A 14,573-nucleotide genomic window follows, 5' to 3' on the forward strand; every position below is an offset into this window, starting at 1 on the left:
TATCTCCACAGACACGTTACGTGGTGGTAGGGTTTTGTGTGAGCCTGGCTGGGTAGGTACCACTCATTATATATTCATGAGTGTCAGCGAGTCAATGAAACTATCGGTGCAAGGGATGGTTAGTTCCCAAGGTTGGTTGCCAATCGGAGATGTAATAAATGATTAAAATTTCCTACAGAGCTATTGTCTATGGGCAGTGATTACCACTTACCATCAGGTGGCCAATCTGTCAGTCCGTCTACTGATATCATAAAAAAAATTTAATCCATGCCTTTGGTGTATCTTTAATTTGTAAATTTTGCTTTTTTTCGTGCGGCTGTGTTATTTTAGCAGGCAGCATCACGATATAAATTTGAAACCGTTTTGTTTTTCCTTTTGGGAGTCCTGATTCCTTGGTTGGTCTGGATGGTCACTTATATCTGCACGATTACGTACAAGGGTTTATTTATCTTATATCTAGATATACTGTCAAAACTGAGCACGCCTTGAAAAGAGTGTCCAGCTGGCAACTAAGTACACGCATACTCGTAAAGTAATATGACGTTTGGCGTGTCAAGCGTAGCTTTTTTTTATGGCATTTGTTGGCGGACGAGCATATGGGCCACCTGAGGGTAAGTAGTCACCACCGCCCACAGACAAAGGCGCTGTAAGAAATATTAATCATTCCTTACATCACCCATGTGCCATCAAACTTGGGAACTAAGATGTTATGTCCCTTGTGGCTGTGATTACACTGGCTCACTCACCCTTTTAACCGGAACACAAAAATACAGAGTACTGTTATTTGGCGGTAGAATATCTGATGAGTGGGTGGTACCTATCCAGACGGGCTTGCACAAAGCCCTACCACCAAGTAAACTTGTTACGCACACCAAGATAATAATGTTGACTTGTTACGTTAGTTACTCGTTTTAGTTCTTTTGTAGGGCGACGCTCTATCTAGATATATCTAGGATATATCAATAATTTAAACATAAGAGCCGGTACACAGCCGTACACAACATTACTGTTTAGTGTTACGATGATGGATAAGTGCATGTCCCATAGACAAACATAAGATGATGTCATCGTACTCAAATGTCATAAATGAACTTATTCTGTGAGAATTCACTTCGTATCTAACTCGTGAAATTTTGACTAATGATTTACGGCGACACACGATTTGGATACGTGTATCGTAAACATTTTGTAATGAATAGTCATTTCACGCTCGTATCCTATCGTGAGTTTCGAGTTTCTTCTAACAGAAAACTTCTGCAGTGGGTTGAAGACTAAGTTGTAGAGTATAGAGCCGAGAATCTGAGATATTTCAAAACCCACGTCACCTTAGTTGGGAACTTAGATGTTTTGTCCCTTGTGCTTATAGATATGTAGCAGCACATACGTCGTTATGTCGCTAGCCACTCGATAGCCACTCCAAGCGCATACAACATCTGCACGCCATCATTACATCGTAAATCACTCCACAGGCCACTCCAAGCGCATACCACAATTGTGCACAAAAAACTGTGTAGTTGAAACAAAAGATAAGCTCTGGAAGGACACACAATAATACCAAGTATTACTGTTAAGTGGTGCAATATATCATGTGTTGGTACCAACCTAGATGGGTCTGGACAAAATACTATAAATAAAACCAAAGTAATTGACTCACTAAGCTCCAAATCTCCATCATGATCGGGGACCCAGGGTCCAGCTTTGCAAGCTCTATTGAAGAACTCGCCAATTGCTTTGAGTCTGTTCTCCGTCAGCGTCAGTTCTGGGTCACAGGCGCGTGGTATGATCAGCGACTCCAGATACTGGAAACAAATTAGCGGAAGTTTAGTTTTTGTGAGTATCAATGAGTTATTAGTAGCCAATCACAAAAACATTAGAAAATCGGTTTAAACCAGAAAACCGACAAATTGTTTGATTTATTTTTTGCCATTTGTATATATTCTGCAAAATAATCATTCAAATCAAAGACGAGGCCTACTTGAATAAATATTATTTTATATTTACATTTAATTGCCGAAATCTCTAAAGAACTCCATCAAAAATTATACCCTTACTTACCCCTGATAACGTATCAGATAGCGGCCGAAGGGTGTTCACGCCCACTCCTGGATGGCAAAGCGAGCTGTTCCTCAGAACTGCATCCAATGAGGACTCGTGCTCTGGCAGGATACGATTATTGACGACCGCTACTACACTGCGCTCGAACGGTCCTTAAAGGGATATATTCATTTTATGGTCTTTAATATGAGAGCCTTAATCGTGAGTTCCTGAATTCAAACCTAGGCTTGGATTACTAAAAGATTTTTGGCTTTTGCCCGAAGTCTATGTTGGAAATAGGTATGACAGAGACTCGAAAAGCAAGAAAAGAATCTTGTGCCTGAACTCTTCGTTTTGGATATTATCCATTCGGATTATAAGAGTACCGGCGTGTAAGAGGGGAAACTGTGAGGTATTAGTTAGGCTATTTATAAGTCAGTCAAAATATAGAAAACACATATATTATAGCAGGATGTGTCTTAGTGAGACGTTGGTCATAAACCACCTAACTTAGGTTACCATGTAAAAGTTCGTGTACTCGTTTATTATATTACTATAGAGTGTCTCATATTGTACAAGGGTTCTGAATTTCTTGGTGTTGGGGATGCAAAAAGGAGCCTTGCATTTGGGTCCACCTCAGTGATGATCACGGAACATCGTAGAGGAACAACAGAAGACTTCTTAAATATTAATGGGGAAAGATAGCTTTGTCCGGTTACATTCGCTTTGTTTAAGACGGGGCTGCATTTTTTTTTAAACAATACTAGTAATACCCCATTGTAAGGAATTATTAATATTCCTATTAACCCCTCTAATTAAGCTTAAAACTCGTGTTAGGAGTGAGGACGACAATAGCATACAGAGAAAGCTGAAGCGAAAAAACGATCCAAATATTCGTGTCATAGGTCAAATAATTTTTTTGACCCATTTGCTGTTGACACTCTTCGACCCTGGATTAGTAGTGCAAAAAGTTTCATTAAAAGCATAACACCTCGCCTTTTTGCGTCCACTGGTGGCAGGAGGGCTGGTTCGTTTTTTGCCCAGATAATCGGAATTGCGATTCAACGTGGTAATGCTGCTAGCATTCCTGCCACCATTCCACGCGGTCAAGATTTATACATTAACTATTTTTAATGCATATTGGTAATTAAATGTAATTAAGGAATTAATGTTGATAATTCTTGTATAAATAAAATATTAATAACAGTTTATATATTTGATAAAAGAATAAATTATTTACTCACGATGTCGATTTCTGAGTTCGTTGGTGACGAGAACGTCTATGTCAGCCCACTGCGCTGCAATCAAGTCTTCGGGGCTGAACACTCCGAAGTCCACCGTGCCTTTGCTGATACGTCGTAAGCAATCGAGTCTAGAGAAAATGAAATTATTGAACTTCCTCCATCGTTATGTTGATATTACTTGAATAATATTCCATATAAGAAAATAAGTATCAAAAATTCTTAGACTATAATAATGCTTCGCACGGGTGCAATACTAATCCAAAATATACGTATGCTTTATATACAACGTTCACAGCTTTTGTCATTAGACAATACAAACTGCTATGTCCCTGCGTTTTAAATCTGTAATATCTTCGAAAATATCCATTTAAATTACAACCTGTAAAGGGCCATATTGATCTATAAATGCAAAATGTATTTAAGGTACTTAATTGGATAAGGATTAATGCTATATTGCTTAAAATCGCTTCGAAAATAAGCCATTATATCTCGTAAAAAGTAAAGGATAAGATGTCAGTAATAAAAACCTCTAACTCACTGATCTGATCCCAACACGCATTCCAATCCAGAATCCTCGGCGTCTAGAAGTGGACAAAATGTGGCGCCGCGTTTTAAAGGACCTCGACCTTCAACGATACAGACTCGCACTGAAACAAAAAAATTAACACTTAAATACCAATGGATAAAATTTAAGTGTCGTTTGTACTCGTAATGTCAAATCAACTATATATTTATGTTGATATGACTATTTGCAAGTCCGTCTTATTTATTGGAAGAAAAACTACATTAATATGTGTATTTATAATTTGTATGTATGTGTATATATGTATATAAGACTAGGTATGTATGGAGCATATATTACATATTATTTTTAAGTAAAATCGTTACGTAAGTTAGTAAGTATACTATGTAAGATTTTTAAATAAATCAATGTTGGACAACATCTCGTACTCTGATCCCAATGTAAGTAGCTAAAGCTCTTTATGGAAAATCAGACGTAACGACGGTACCACAAACACCCAGACTCAAGACAACATAGAAAACTAATGGACTTTTTCTACATCGACTCCGAAATACATACAGGTTACAAAAGTCAAAGTCAAAAATCTTTATTCAATATAGAAGTGTTTGCATCTCAACCATACCGATCAATCTCATTCGTGTCTTCTCCATCCTACGTGACATTGGCGAAATAATCTGTGCCCTATGGCACAACTAAAAGCCATTAAACTAAGAATTGAATTGAATTAGAAGTGTTTGCACTTGCTTATTGATTGTCAAAAATCTACCACCGGTTCGGAATTTAGCACCTCGGACCTGAGAAGAACCGGCGAAAGAAACTCAGCGGGATATATTTTTTTTATTTACCTGGAACAGATCACTCTAAGTGATACCAGTTTACTTCTATATTTATTGTTAATAGTGTACAATAAAGATTTAATAAATAATAATTCTAAAGACCAAGTATTCTTTATTTTATCTACGGCGGTTGCAAATTAGTACTGATTATATATTATTAAACAAAGTCGTTCTTGACTATCTGACAGTATTCATCAATGGACGAAAACACGTAGAAGGTTTAGGTGCACCGACTCTAATACAGCCTTCTGAGATAACACATACGTTTTTGCATTAAAAAATAAATTGTTGATAATGAACAGTTAAAATACGAAAGAAAAAAAATATATTAAATTAAAGGTTGACGCAAGACAACCACTTAATTTTTTTATTCAAACAATAAATAACTTATCAAAAAGTATAGCTGGTTCTAAGTGAAGGGTTAATTTTTTTTTTCATTTAAAAAACAGTTAAACATCATTTTTTTACATTAACAGCTGTAAATGACAGCTGGGCTCAGGCATCGTCTCCCTTTGAGGAGACGATGCCCTCCCTTGGAGGAGAAGGTTTGGACCATATTCGGCCACGCTGCTCCAATGCGGTTTGGTGGATTCACATGTGGCAGAATTTCGTTGAAATTAGACACATGCAGGTTTCCTCACGATCTTTTCCTTCACCGCCGAGCACGAGAATTATAAACACAAATTGAGAACATTAAATTTCAGTGGTGCCTGCCTGGGTTTGAACCCGAAATCATCGGTTAAGATGCACGCGTTCTAACCACTGGGCCATCTCGGCTCTTTATGTAAAGTAATTATGTAAAATTAATTAAATACTAGTTTTGTTATTGATCATTAGCGAGATGTAATAGATTCGTACAAACACTAAAGATAGACTCGAAGGCCTTGATGTTACAGTGTAATTATTTAAACCCAGTTTTGTGACGTCACAGAAACAGCCCCGCCCCGTATTGTGGTATCACCATTTAATGCTTAGTAAATAAACGATATTTTTACAATGGAAATAATTCTATCGTGTTGGACTTTTTTTTGTAAAGGAATTATGATTGATATATTGTAACGATATACGGCATAACAGATTCGAATCCGAGCCAGGCTTCAGTGGCTTTATTGGGTGCGTATGTGATAAAATTACACCGAACTCGTGAAGGTTTCAGAGACAAAATGTATTTCAAGAAATGCACGGTGTAATGTAAAATTTGGTGACGCATTTTGTATCAAGAATATCATAACAAAAATTGATGCAAACGCTATTTCGAAAATGAAAAACGATAGAACTTCTTTTTATGTATGCCAAATCCTAACCGATTTAGACTATTTAAGCTTTCCCCAAAAAGTGTACGTGTGTGTGTACAGGGGATATTAGGAACTGTAAGGCGTGACTGTCACATTTTTCACACTCAAAACTCTCCTCTATTTTTAGGGTTTCGTACCCAAAGGATAAAAATGGGACCCTATTAGTATCTTCGCAGTCTGCCCGTCCGTCTGTCTATCACCAGGCTGTATTTCGAGACCCGCGATATTTAGACACTCGCAACTCGAGTTGGCCGGTTTTTTTTTGTTTATCCGCGTTCAAATAAACACATGGGAGGGGTAAATGTATTACTCATTAAAGGATAGCACTTTCAACAAAAAGACTGATGTATTCGCTTTTGTCGCTCTACTAAAATGCTACGAACGCATCGTCTGCCTTTCTCTCCGTCTTTTCTGATACGAAAAGGAATATTCCAAACAATAAATTTATAAACTATCGTATCGATGCAGAACTCGATAATGTGTTACGTCAAACATTGTCACCAGATTCATCGGCCGATCGGTTATAGACATGAGTCATACATATACTTAACCTTACAGTCGGTTTGAGATTTAATGGAATATTTCTAACTCATTAAACATAACAATGTATTGAAATAACAGGATAACATTGTTTATGTATTGCTGGTAGGACTGCGCGAGGCCGTCTGGGTAGGTACCAATCATCAGATATATTACCGTCAAACAGCAATAGTATTGTTGAAGGGTGAGTGAGCCAGTGTAACTACAGACAAAAAGACAACATCTTAGTTCCCAAAGTTGGTGGTGCATTGACGATGTAAGGAATTGTTAATATTTCTTACAGCGATAATGCCTTTGGGTGCTAGTGACCACTGACCATCACGTGGTGTATTTGCCCGTCATGACTGTAAAAGATATGTTTATATTTATATTAGGTCCAACTGGCAAATACTAACCACCGTGGTAAGAATGCCTTACATATATTGACGCTGGAGATTTATTAACAAATACCAGAACCGCAACTTTAAAATCAAACGCTCGGAAATTAATCTGTGATAAAAATATCTTCGAGAACTGGTTTTTCCTTTATTCCCCAATATTATTCTTTCATAAGGTGAAATAATGTCCGTCCTTGTTCAATAATCTGTGATAAAAAAACTTCAAGAACTTGTTTATCCTTTATTCCCCAAAATTATTTCTTCAAAAGGTGAAGTAATGTCCGTCCTTGTTCAAGCTTCCTTCGTATCAAACTTCGTCGAAATCGAATCAGTATCTTAGCTGTGACAGACAGGCGGATAAAGTTACATTCGTATTTTAATCTTAGTATAGATTCCTTACATCCTTATGTTATGTTCCTTGTGCTTTTGTCACATTGGCTCACTCACCCTTCAAACCTAAATACAATGACAAAATATTGCGGTAGAATAGCCTTGTGTGGCAACTGCTAAGTCAAGATAACCCAGTATTCAACACACGTGAGTATTAACCAAAGATTCTGTGTTCAAATCCAGGAGAGTCCAACGGTATCTTAAAGAAAAAACATCATTAAAAATAATATTAAGAAATATAAAACTCACTTCAAATAATACTCTGAAAAATACCGATCTTTAAATTATAAAAAATGAATTAATGTAAAAAAAACATTCCTTATCCCTTTGGTATTTTTTCTTCATATTTAAATGGGACCAAAACAAGTGTGGTTTTAACGAACGCTTTGAATTGATGAATCACCAAAGTTAAAAATATCTATCCTTGCCCCAAGAAGGATTTTTTGACTTTTCGTAGTCGGAAGACTTGGCGTTATGAGCTTATCCTTACTTCTAGTTAAGGGTAAATACCTAAGTAAACACTTTCAAACGAATAATTTTCCAAAAAACATGGAATTTGAAATTTTATTTTTTTATAAAAAAGCTTAAAAAATTAAATGTTTCTGCCACGAAAAACGACTTTACGCCTGCGTTTAAACTACTATGTAAATTACACAAGATAAATATGACACTCATCTCTAAAGTCACTAATAATAAAATCGTTTCAATAAAATGCTCAATTAAACATGATATAATGACTTAATTACCACATTATTTATGCGAGAAACAAGAAAATAATTATCGTCTATATATATTACATCAAATAAAACATGTATTTAGACATAGCGTGGATTTGCGAAAAATAGCGTTTTGAACGTCGGCGAAACTTTTATCGGAATTTTGACAGTAAAATTAAAGTGGATAAAAGTAGTTACGTGTAATAGTGTCCTATTAAAAATAAAAATAATCATGACAGAAGAGAAGTTAATCAAGAACAATATAGCCGAGTTATTAACAAATCGCATGAAATACGTAAATCTAAGGTTTGTTTATCTTTATTCCTGGAATAAACTTTGCACCGGCTCATCCAACATTCAAATTGGAACACAGATCTACATAAAAGTTGATACCATTTATCTATACTTGAAAAAATCTTGCTGCACACACAGCCATAAATACTCAGTCTTGATAGCTAAAATTTGTCCCATAGACTTCATTACATAGTATAAAACGAAGTCGCTTACCGCTGTCTGTCCCTGTGTATGCTTAGATCTTTAAAATTACACAACGGATTTTGATGCCGTTTTTTTTTTAAATAGATAGATTGTTTCAAGAGGATATTTTGCGCTTACATTGCAAACGCTAGCTGAACCCTACAGTATTGTACACCATAAAAAGGTGCGATGGTATATGTCTATCTCTTAGGGATAGTCCACAATAACCATTTTTTATCCATTACTTTTTACGAGAAATTATGGTTTGTTTTCGAAGCGATTTTAAGCAATACAGCATTACTTATCGAATTAAGTACCTTAAGTACATTGTGCATTTAATATAGATTGATATACCATTTACAGCATGAAATTTAAAAGAATATTTTCGAAGATATTACAGATTTATACGGAGGGACATAGCGGTTTGTATTGTCTAACGACTGACAAAATTTGAAAGTTGTAAGACATTCTTCTGCAGTTTATATATTTAGTTAAACAGCATTGCACCCGTGCGAAGCCCCGGCAGGTCAAGTTTAATTTTAAAAAGTTAATTGGAGGAGTTTATTGTGATTTTAAGCGTCAAGAAGTCCTGACTAGACTATTCTAGTTATACGCGCTGGTCCATGCAGACGTGTCACAAGAGATCAATATGATATATAGTATTATGTGTTTACAAATAATTAGCGTGTGACTGCATCATGAGTGGGCGTGTTGATGTACCGGTTTTTAACGGAATGCTGTACACAAAACGAACACAACATTTAACAAAAGGTATATAAATGGATATAAAGCTAGTTGATATATTTTTGTATACTTATCCGCTAAAGTCATGTTCAGGTAGTATTCGAAAATTAAAACTACCTATAGCGTAAAAACGTCACCTCATTTTAACAATATTAACAGCCTGCAAATTTCCCACTGCTGGGCTAAGGCCTCCTCTGCCTTTGAGGATATTCCACCAAGCTGCTCCAATGCCGGTTGGTGTATACACATGTGGCAGAATTTCGTTGAAATCACATGCAGATTTCCTCACGATGTTTTCCTTCACCGCTGATCGCGAGATGAATTATAAACACAAATTCAGCACATAAAAATACAGTGGTGCTTGCCTGGGTTTGAACCCGCGATCATCGGTTAAGATGCACGCGTTCTAACCATTAGGCCATCTCAGCTCCCATTCTAAGCCCTCGAATGAATTAAGAAACGTAGCATTTGTTCTTTTCTGGGGATTCGAACTATCTTCGAACCAAGTTTCATCTAAATCGGTTCAGCGGTTTAAGTGTCAAGAGGTAACAGACAGAGTTATTTACGTATTTATTATATTAGTATATATATATATTTTTATTATGATGTGTTATATAGGATGGCGTTCAACAATAACAATGTTTCATTATTCATAGAGCGTATTTTTAAAGATACGACGGCGCATGCGTAGCGCTATTGTTGAATTACGTCGAAACTAGATTTGACAACTACACTGTCAAAATCTAGCGGAGCGTCGTGTTTATGGTTAGCGGAGACGCAATGGCGGCATTCAACTGGGAAGAGAACCCTTCATCTAAAATGCACCACAAATACGACGAATCGCTTTTGTTCCGTGTAATCTACGATAGTTTTTGTTAATTTTGGTTCATTTGTGATATAAAGTTATTATTTAGACTATTAATTTGATTTTTTGACTAAACACTGATTTTACACCTGCATGGTCGAGCAGTGTGCACACCGGTTTTCATGATTACGCCACTCCGCGGTCCTGGGTTCAATTCCGGGCCGAGTCGATGTAAAAGTTCATTAGTTTTTTATGTTGTCTTGGGTCTGGGTGTTTCTGGTACCATCGTTACTTCTGATTTCCATAACACAAGTGCTTTAACTACTTACATTGGGATCAGAGGAATGTTTGTGATGTTGTCCAATATTTATTTATTATTATTTACAATTGATTTTGACGTTTTATCTTGCTATCCGATAGCATTCACAAGTCATAAATCATGACTAATCCTGACAAAGGTGATCTCTCGCCTTAAGATATATTTCTTTTGGCGGGAAAAATAATGATGAGTGTTTTTTTATGATGCGCGCGGGCACAGGTTCTTCATTCTGTATGCCAATGGAAACGCAAACGAGCTTGTAACTCGCGTCTCGTTATTTGCTAAAAAACGGTATTCCGTATGGCAAGGGTAAAAAAACCGGTGTTAAATTTAAAATATTGGAAATTAATTGGATTGTACATTGTGAAATCTCTCAAAGCACCCATAGACATGTCTTGTGGAATACAGAATACAGAATTATTTTAAGAAACTATAACTTGGAGTGTTGGGAATGCAAGTTTGTGTTTCTTAGTGTGTTATGACGTCACTCGTTTTGGCTCGGTACGGTTTGTGTTTTTTTTTTTATTTATGATATCGGTAAGCGGACGAGCAAATTGGCCACCAGATGGTAAGTGGTCAACATCACCCATAGACAATAGCGTTGTAACAAAACTTGAGTACTACTGTTTGGCGATAGAATTGTTAAGTGGGTGGTACTTACCCATACCCATGCACGATACCCTACCACCATTTTACTTTCAATTTAACTATATAATGTGGGATGTATCATACATAATATAAGAAATAATTCAATTAATTGTTCTGTTACGTTACTTTTAATTGCTCTTTGCTGTGTCACCGCACGTGCGATAGTTTTATGTAAAACCTATTTGCTGGTCTATATTGTCTATTGTATATTTATACGTTAGGGATATATCGAACTAGTAAAACGTAGTCATTTTGTCTATGTCTAAATCTCATTGTCTTCGATTTAATTTGATATTTTATAGTAGGTATGTCAGCAGATTTTGTCAGGTAGATTCTTTGGGGGGGAGACTCTGTAGTAATAATTAATATATATATAATTAGTATCTGAACAAGACTAAGAACTCATAAGATAATATACGTTATATTCGATAAAATATGTAAAAAAACTACATTTAATGCAACAGACGCTTATTTTTTATTGTCAGTCGAAAGGAAAAAGACTAAAGCGTCAAATTGATGCTGACGAAAATTGAGCTGTCTAACTTAAACTTTAAAGCTCATTTCTATAGACGTTATTATTAAGAAACAAAACATACCTTATAATATCAGTATGATGTATTACACTATGTTAATTGTGTTCGGCTCAATTTGTCGGACCTTGAGAACGTTTTAATGAACCTCGTCTTGATTTCAAGGAAAAAAAAAATGAGGAAAATTTTTCGTAACAAAATGACATGTTACGTTTAAGTGTTATTTACAAGTCATCGCTACAGACTTCGCACGAATAGCACTCAAGTTTCGTTCAAATAGTGAATAGGGATTTGATATTAATTATTATTTATTAATTTTTAAACGTCGCTTCTTGTCAGTTAAATATTAGTAAAATATTCTCTTTAATTGTTGGTATACATAGTCTATCAACAATTATCTTGGTGGTAGGGCTTTGTGCAAGCCTGTCTGGGTAGGTACCATCCACTCATCAGATATTCTACCGCCAAACAGCAGTACTCTAATGTTGTGTTCCGATTTGAAGAGTTTCGACTTTGTCTACGAATATCTTGTTCACGAGACACTTGTTCTCGATGCCGAACTATCGAGCTCCACCAAAAAAAAAACATGGTCAATAACCCGTATTAAATACTCGTTGTAGTAAAAATTAATGTTAATTTAAAATCTTATAAGGTTTTGGTTAATTTTATAAAGGATTTTATACAAACACTTTTGGAACCCTTCAACATGTCCAGACTGTCCCGGAACTTTCTAAAACACCGTTGTGTAAATGTATTTACAAAATAACCAATCTTAATAATACCAAATCAACATATATTGAACATAAAATGTAATGATTTAACTTATATGTAGGTCCAATAAGTCTTATTACTGTCTAACTACTATTTTTAATTAAGTTTCAAATTTATTTGTATAGAAATAAAAAAATATTTCAATTCATTAATAAACATTCGCATTGTGCGAAATGTTTCATTCGCTACGTCACTAATATCGACATCCATTTTGATAGATAACATCATAATGGCTTTTTTTTTTTAATAATCAATGCTATGAGTCACGATCATTAGGCTCAAAAATATTTCATTTGTATTTTATTTATCTATATTTGTTAGTAGTCTGTGTAATTTTTTTTGAAAAGGTTAAGGTTGAAGTTTATTCAATTTTAAGATTAATAAATAAATAAAAAAATGATGCTTGAAGGTTATAAAAAAATGGCGACTACCTAAGCTCGTTAAGTCATTGATGCTGTGTCTGTACTTTGTGATCTTGTCGTGTCCAATAGGATTATAAGAGTATATACTTCAGCACAGTTGACTAATTGTCAATCATCCGCATCGCTTCAGGGGGAGAAACCGGATTATGTGGGATTCCTACCCATAAAACCACTAAAGGCTTCGGCAAAGGCTACGGGACCTTGTCGATATAGCGCATCTGCGACCCCTCCTGTGCTCCGTGCTCGGCGGAGATCTCCTCAGGGGCGAGCATAGACTCTCAAATAGCTTTCGAAACTGTCAAATATTATATAAAATTATACAGTAAGCCATTACATATATAATACTACTACTACTTCTACTTACTATAAGTATTTGAAACGAGATATTAACAGTCAGTCAGTCAGTCTCGTAATGTAGAAATATCGAGCTCCAACAAATAAAAATAAAAAAACATGGTAAATATCCCGTTTCGAATACTTATAGTAATAAAAATAATCATGGTAATTTAAAAACTTATATATATATATATATATATATATATATATATATATATATATATATATATATATATATATAATACTGGTATCTTACCGTAGATATACATTATATTTAGTCATAGACTACTTTATTGACACAAACACAGATTTTACAACTTTTAACTGATATGATAAATTCCTAAAACATTTATCGTGAATAAAACGGACCGCGCGTTTCATAAAGTAGCTAATAAAGACATTTTTTCCTTATCTGTCTGTTGCTTAATGTCTAAGATGTTATTAGCAATATGACTCAATTGTCCTCATTGTACGGAGGACTTCCGCAGAGCACTTCAATGCTGGCTCGTGTTTTCCGCGAGGATTTCATAATAAAATATACTTTATCGTAAACCACAAACAACACGAAACACATAGAAAAAAACGTAAAACAAAATTAGTAAAATAAGTGTTGAATACGAGTGTTGTACTATGGGCGGATTTATGGCTAATTAGCCATCTCTTCCAGACGACCCAATCTGAGAGAGAATTTTTAAAACCATCAGCGTAGGCGGTGCAGCCATAAACTTACATACAAATATTTACACACTAATACTTATACTTACTACATATATACATATGTATATGTAATATATATCTAATACATATTTAAGATACTAAATATTACATAATGTTAAGATCTTTGAAAATGACTCGATAAGTAATTATTAAAATAAAGGAATACGAACTGGACGGTATTGTCTTGAAGTGATTACTTCTTTTGGGAGGGTAAACAGCTTCGTTACGTAACTGTCTGGCTTCCCTACGCAGCGGAAGACAGGCAATAATGATACTAATAATATACATAGACAAAATTCTAATGTATTTTATAATCAATTAAAGATTTTATTAATAAATAACCTTTCCTTCCATTGTAATGTAATAAATTTATTTTAAGCCTAAGCTTTTCTCAACTTAAACAATATCAATATTAAATAGTTCAACTTGGATTAGTTTAAGTTATCATTTCTGACGTGCGTCTTGAGACGGGTATTTTTTAAATTAATATACTTAATCGTACATTGGCCATAGAGTTTTGTTCTTTTTTTATATAGATAACCTGGCAAATGGATCATCTGATGGTACGTTGTCGCCATCGCTTATCGCCACTGTAACAAATATTAATCATAAAACCTCGGGAACTAAGATTTTATATCGCTTACGCCTGTAGTTACACTGGCTCACTCACCCTTCAAACTGGAACACGAAAATAAAGTGCTTCATAATGAACAAATTATATTATATATACTATGTTAATTTAGTTGGAAAGATACAAAAAGTATCGAAACATTCTCTGAAAAATAAATGACCATAGACAAAAATATAAACTCAAAATGGCGCTCGCCTCCCCAGACGAAGGCTTATATT

At 35.1% G+C, this 14,573-nt stretch overlaps 1 protein-coding gene across 1 annotated transcript in view; it reads right to left on the minus strand.

The window, feature by feature from the left end:
- LOC125074586 (transferrin-like) overlaps nt 1-14,573 on the minus strand; it is a 33,179-nt gene that overhangs the window by 5,611 nt on the left and 12,995 nt on the right. The window contains exons 2-5 of the mRNA XM_047685935.1: nt 3,817-3,925; nt 3,279-3,406; nt 2,056-2,207; nt 1,655-1,799 (exon numbers count right to left, since the gene is read on the minus strand). Coding sequence (XP_047541891.1) covers nt 1,655-1,799; nt 2,056-2,207; nt 3,279-3,406; nt 3,817-3,925 — 534 coding nt within the window. The remainder of the gene's footprint in view (nt 1-1,654; nt 1,800-2,055; nt 2,208-3,278; nt 3,407-3,816; nt 3,926-14,573) is intronic.

This window comes from Vanessa atalanta, chromosome 28 (assembly GCF_905147765.1).
Source record: "Vanessa atalanta chromosome 28, ilVanAtal1.2, whole genome shotgun sequence".
NCBI classification, from domain to species: domain Eukaryota; kingdom Metazoa; phylum Arthropoda; class Insecta; order Lepidoptera; family Nymphalidae; genus Vanessa; species Vanessa atalanta.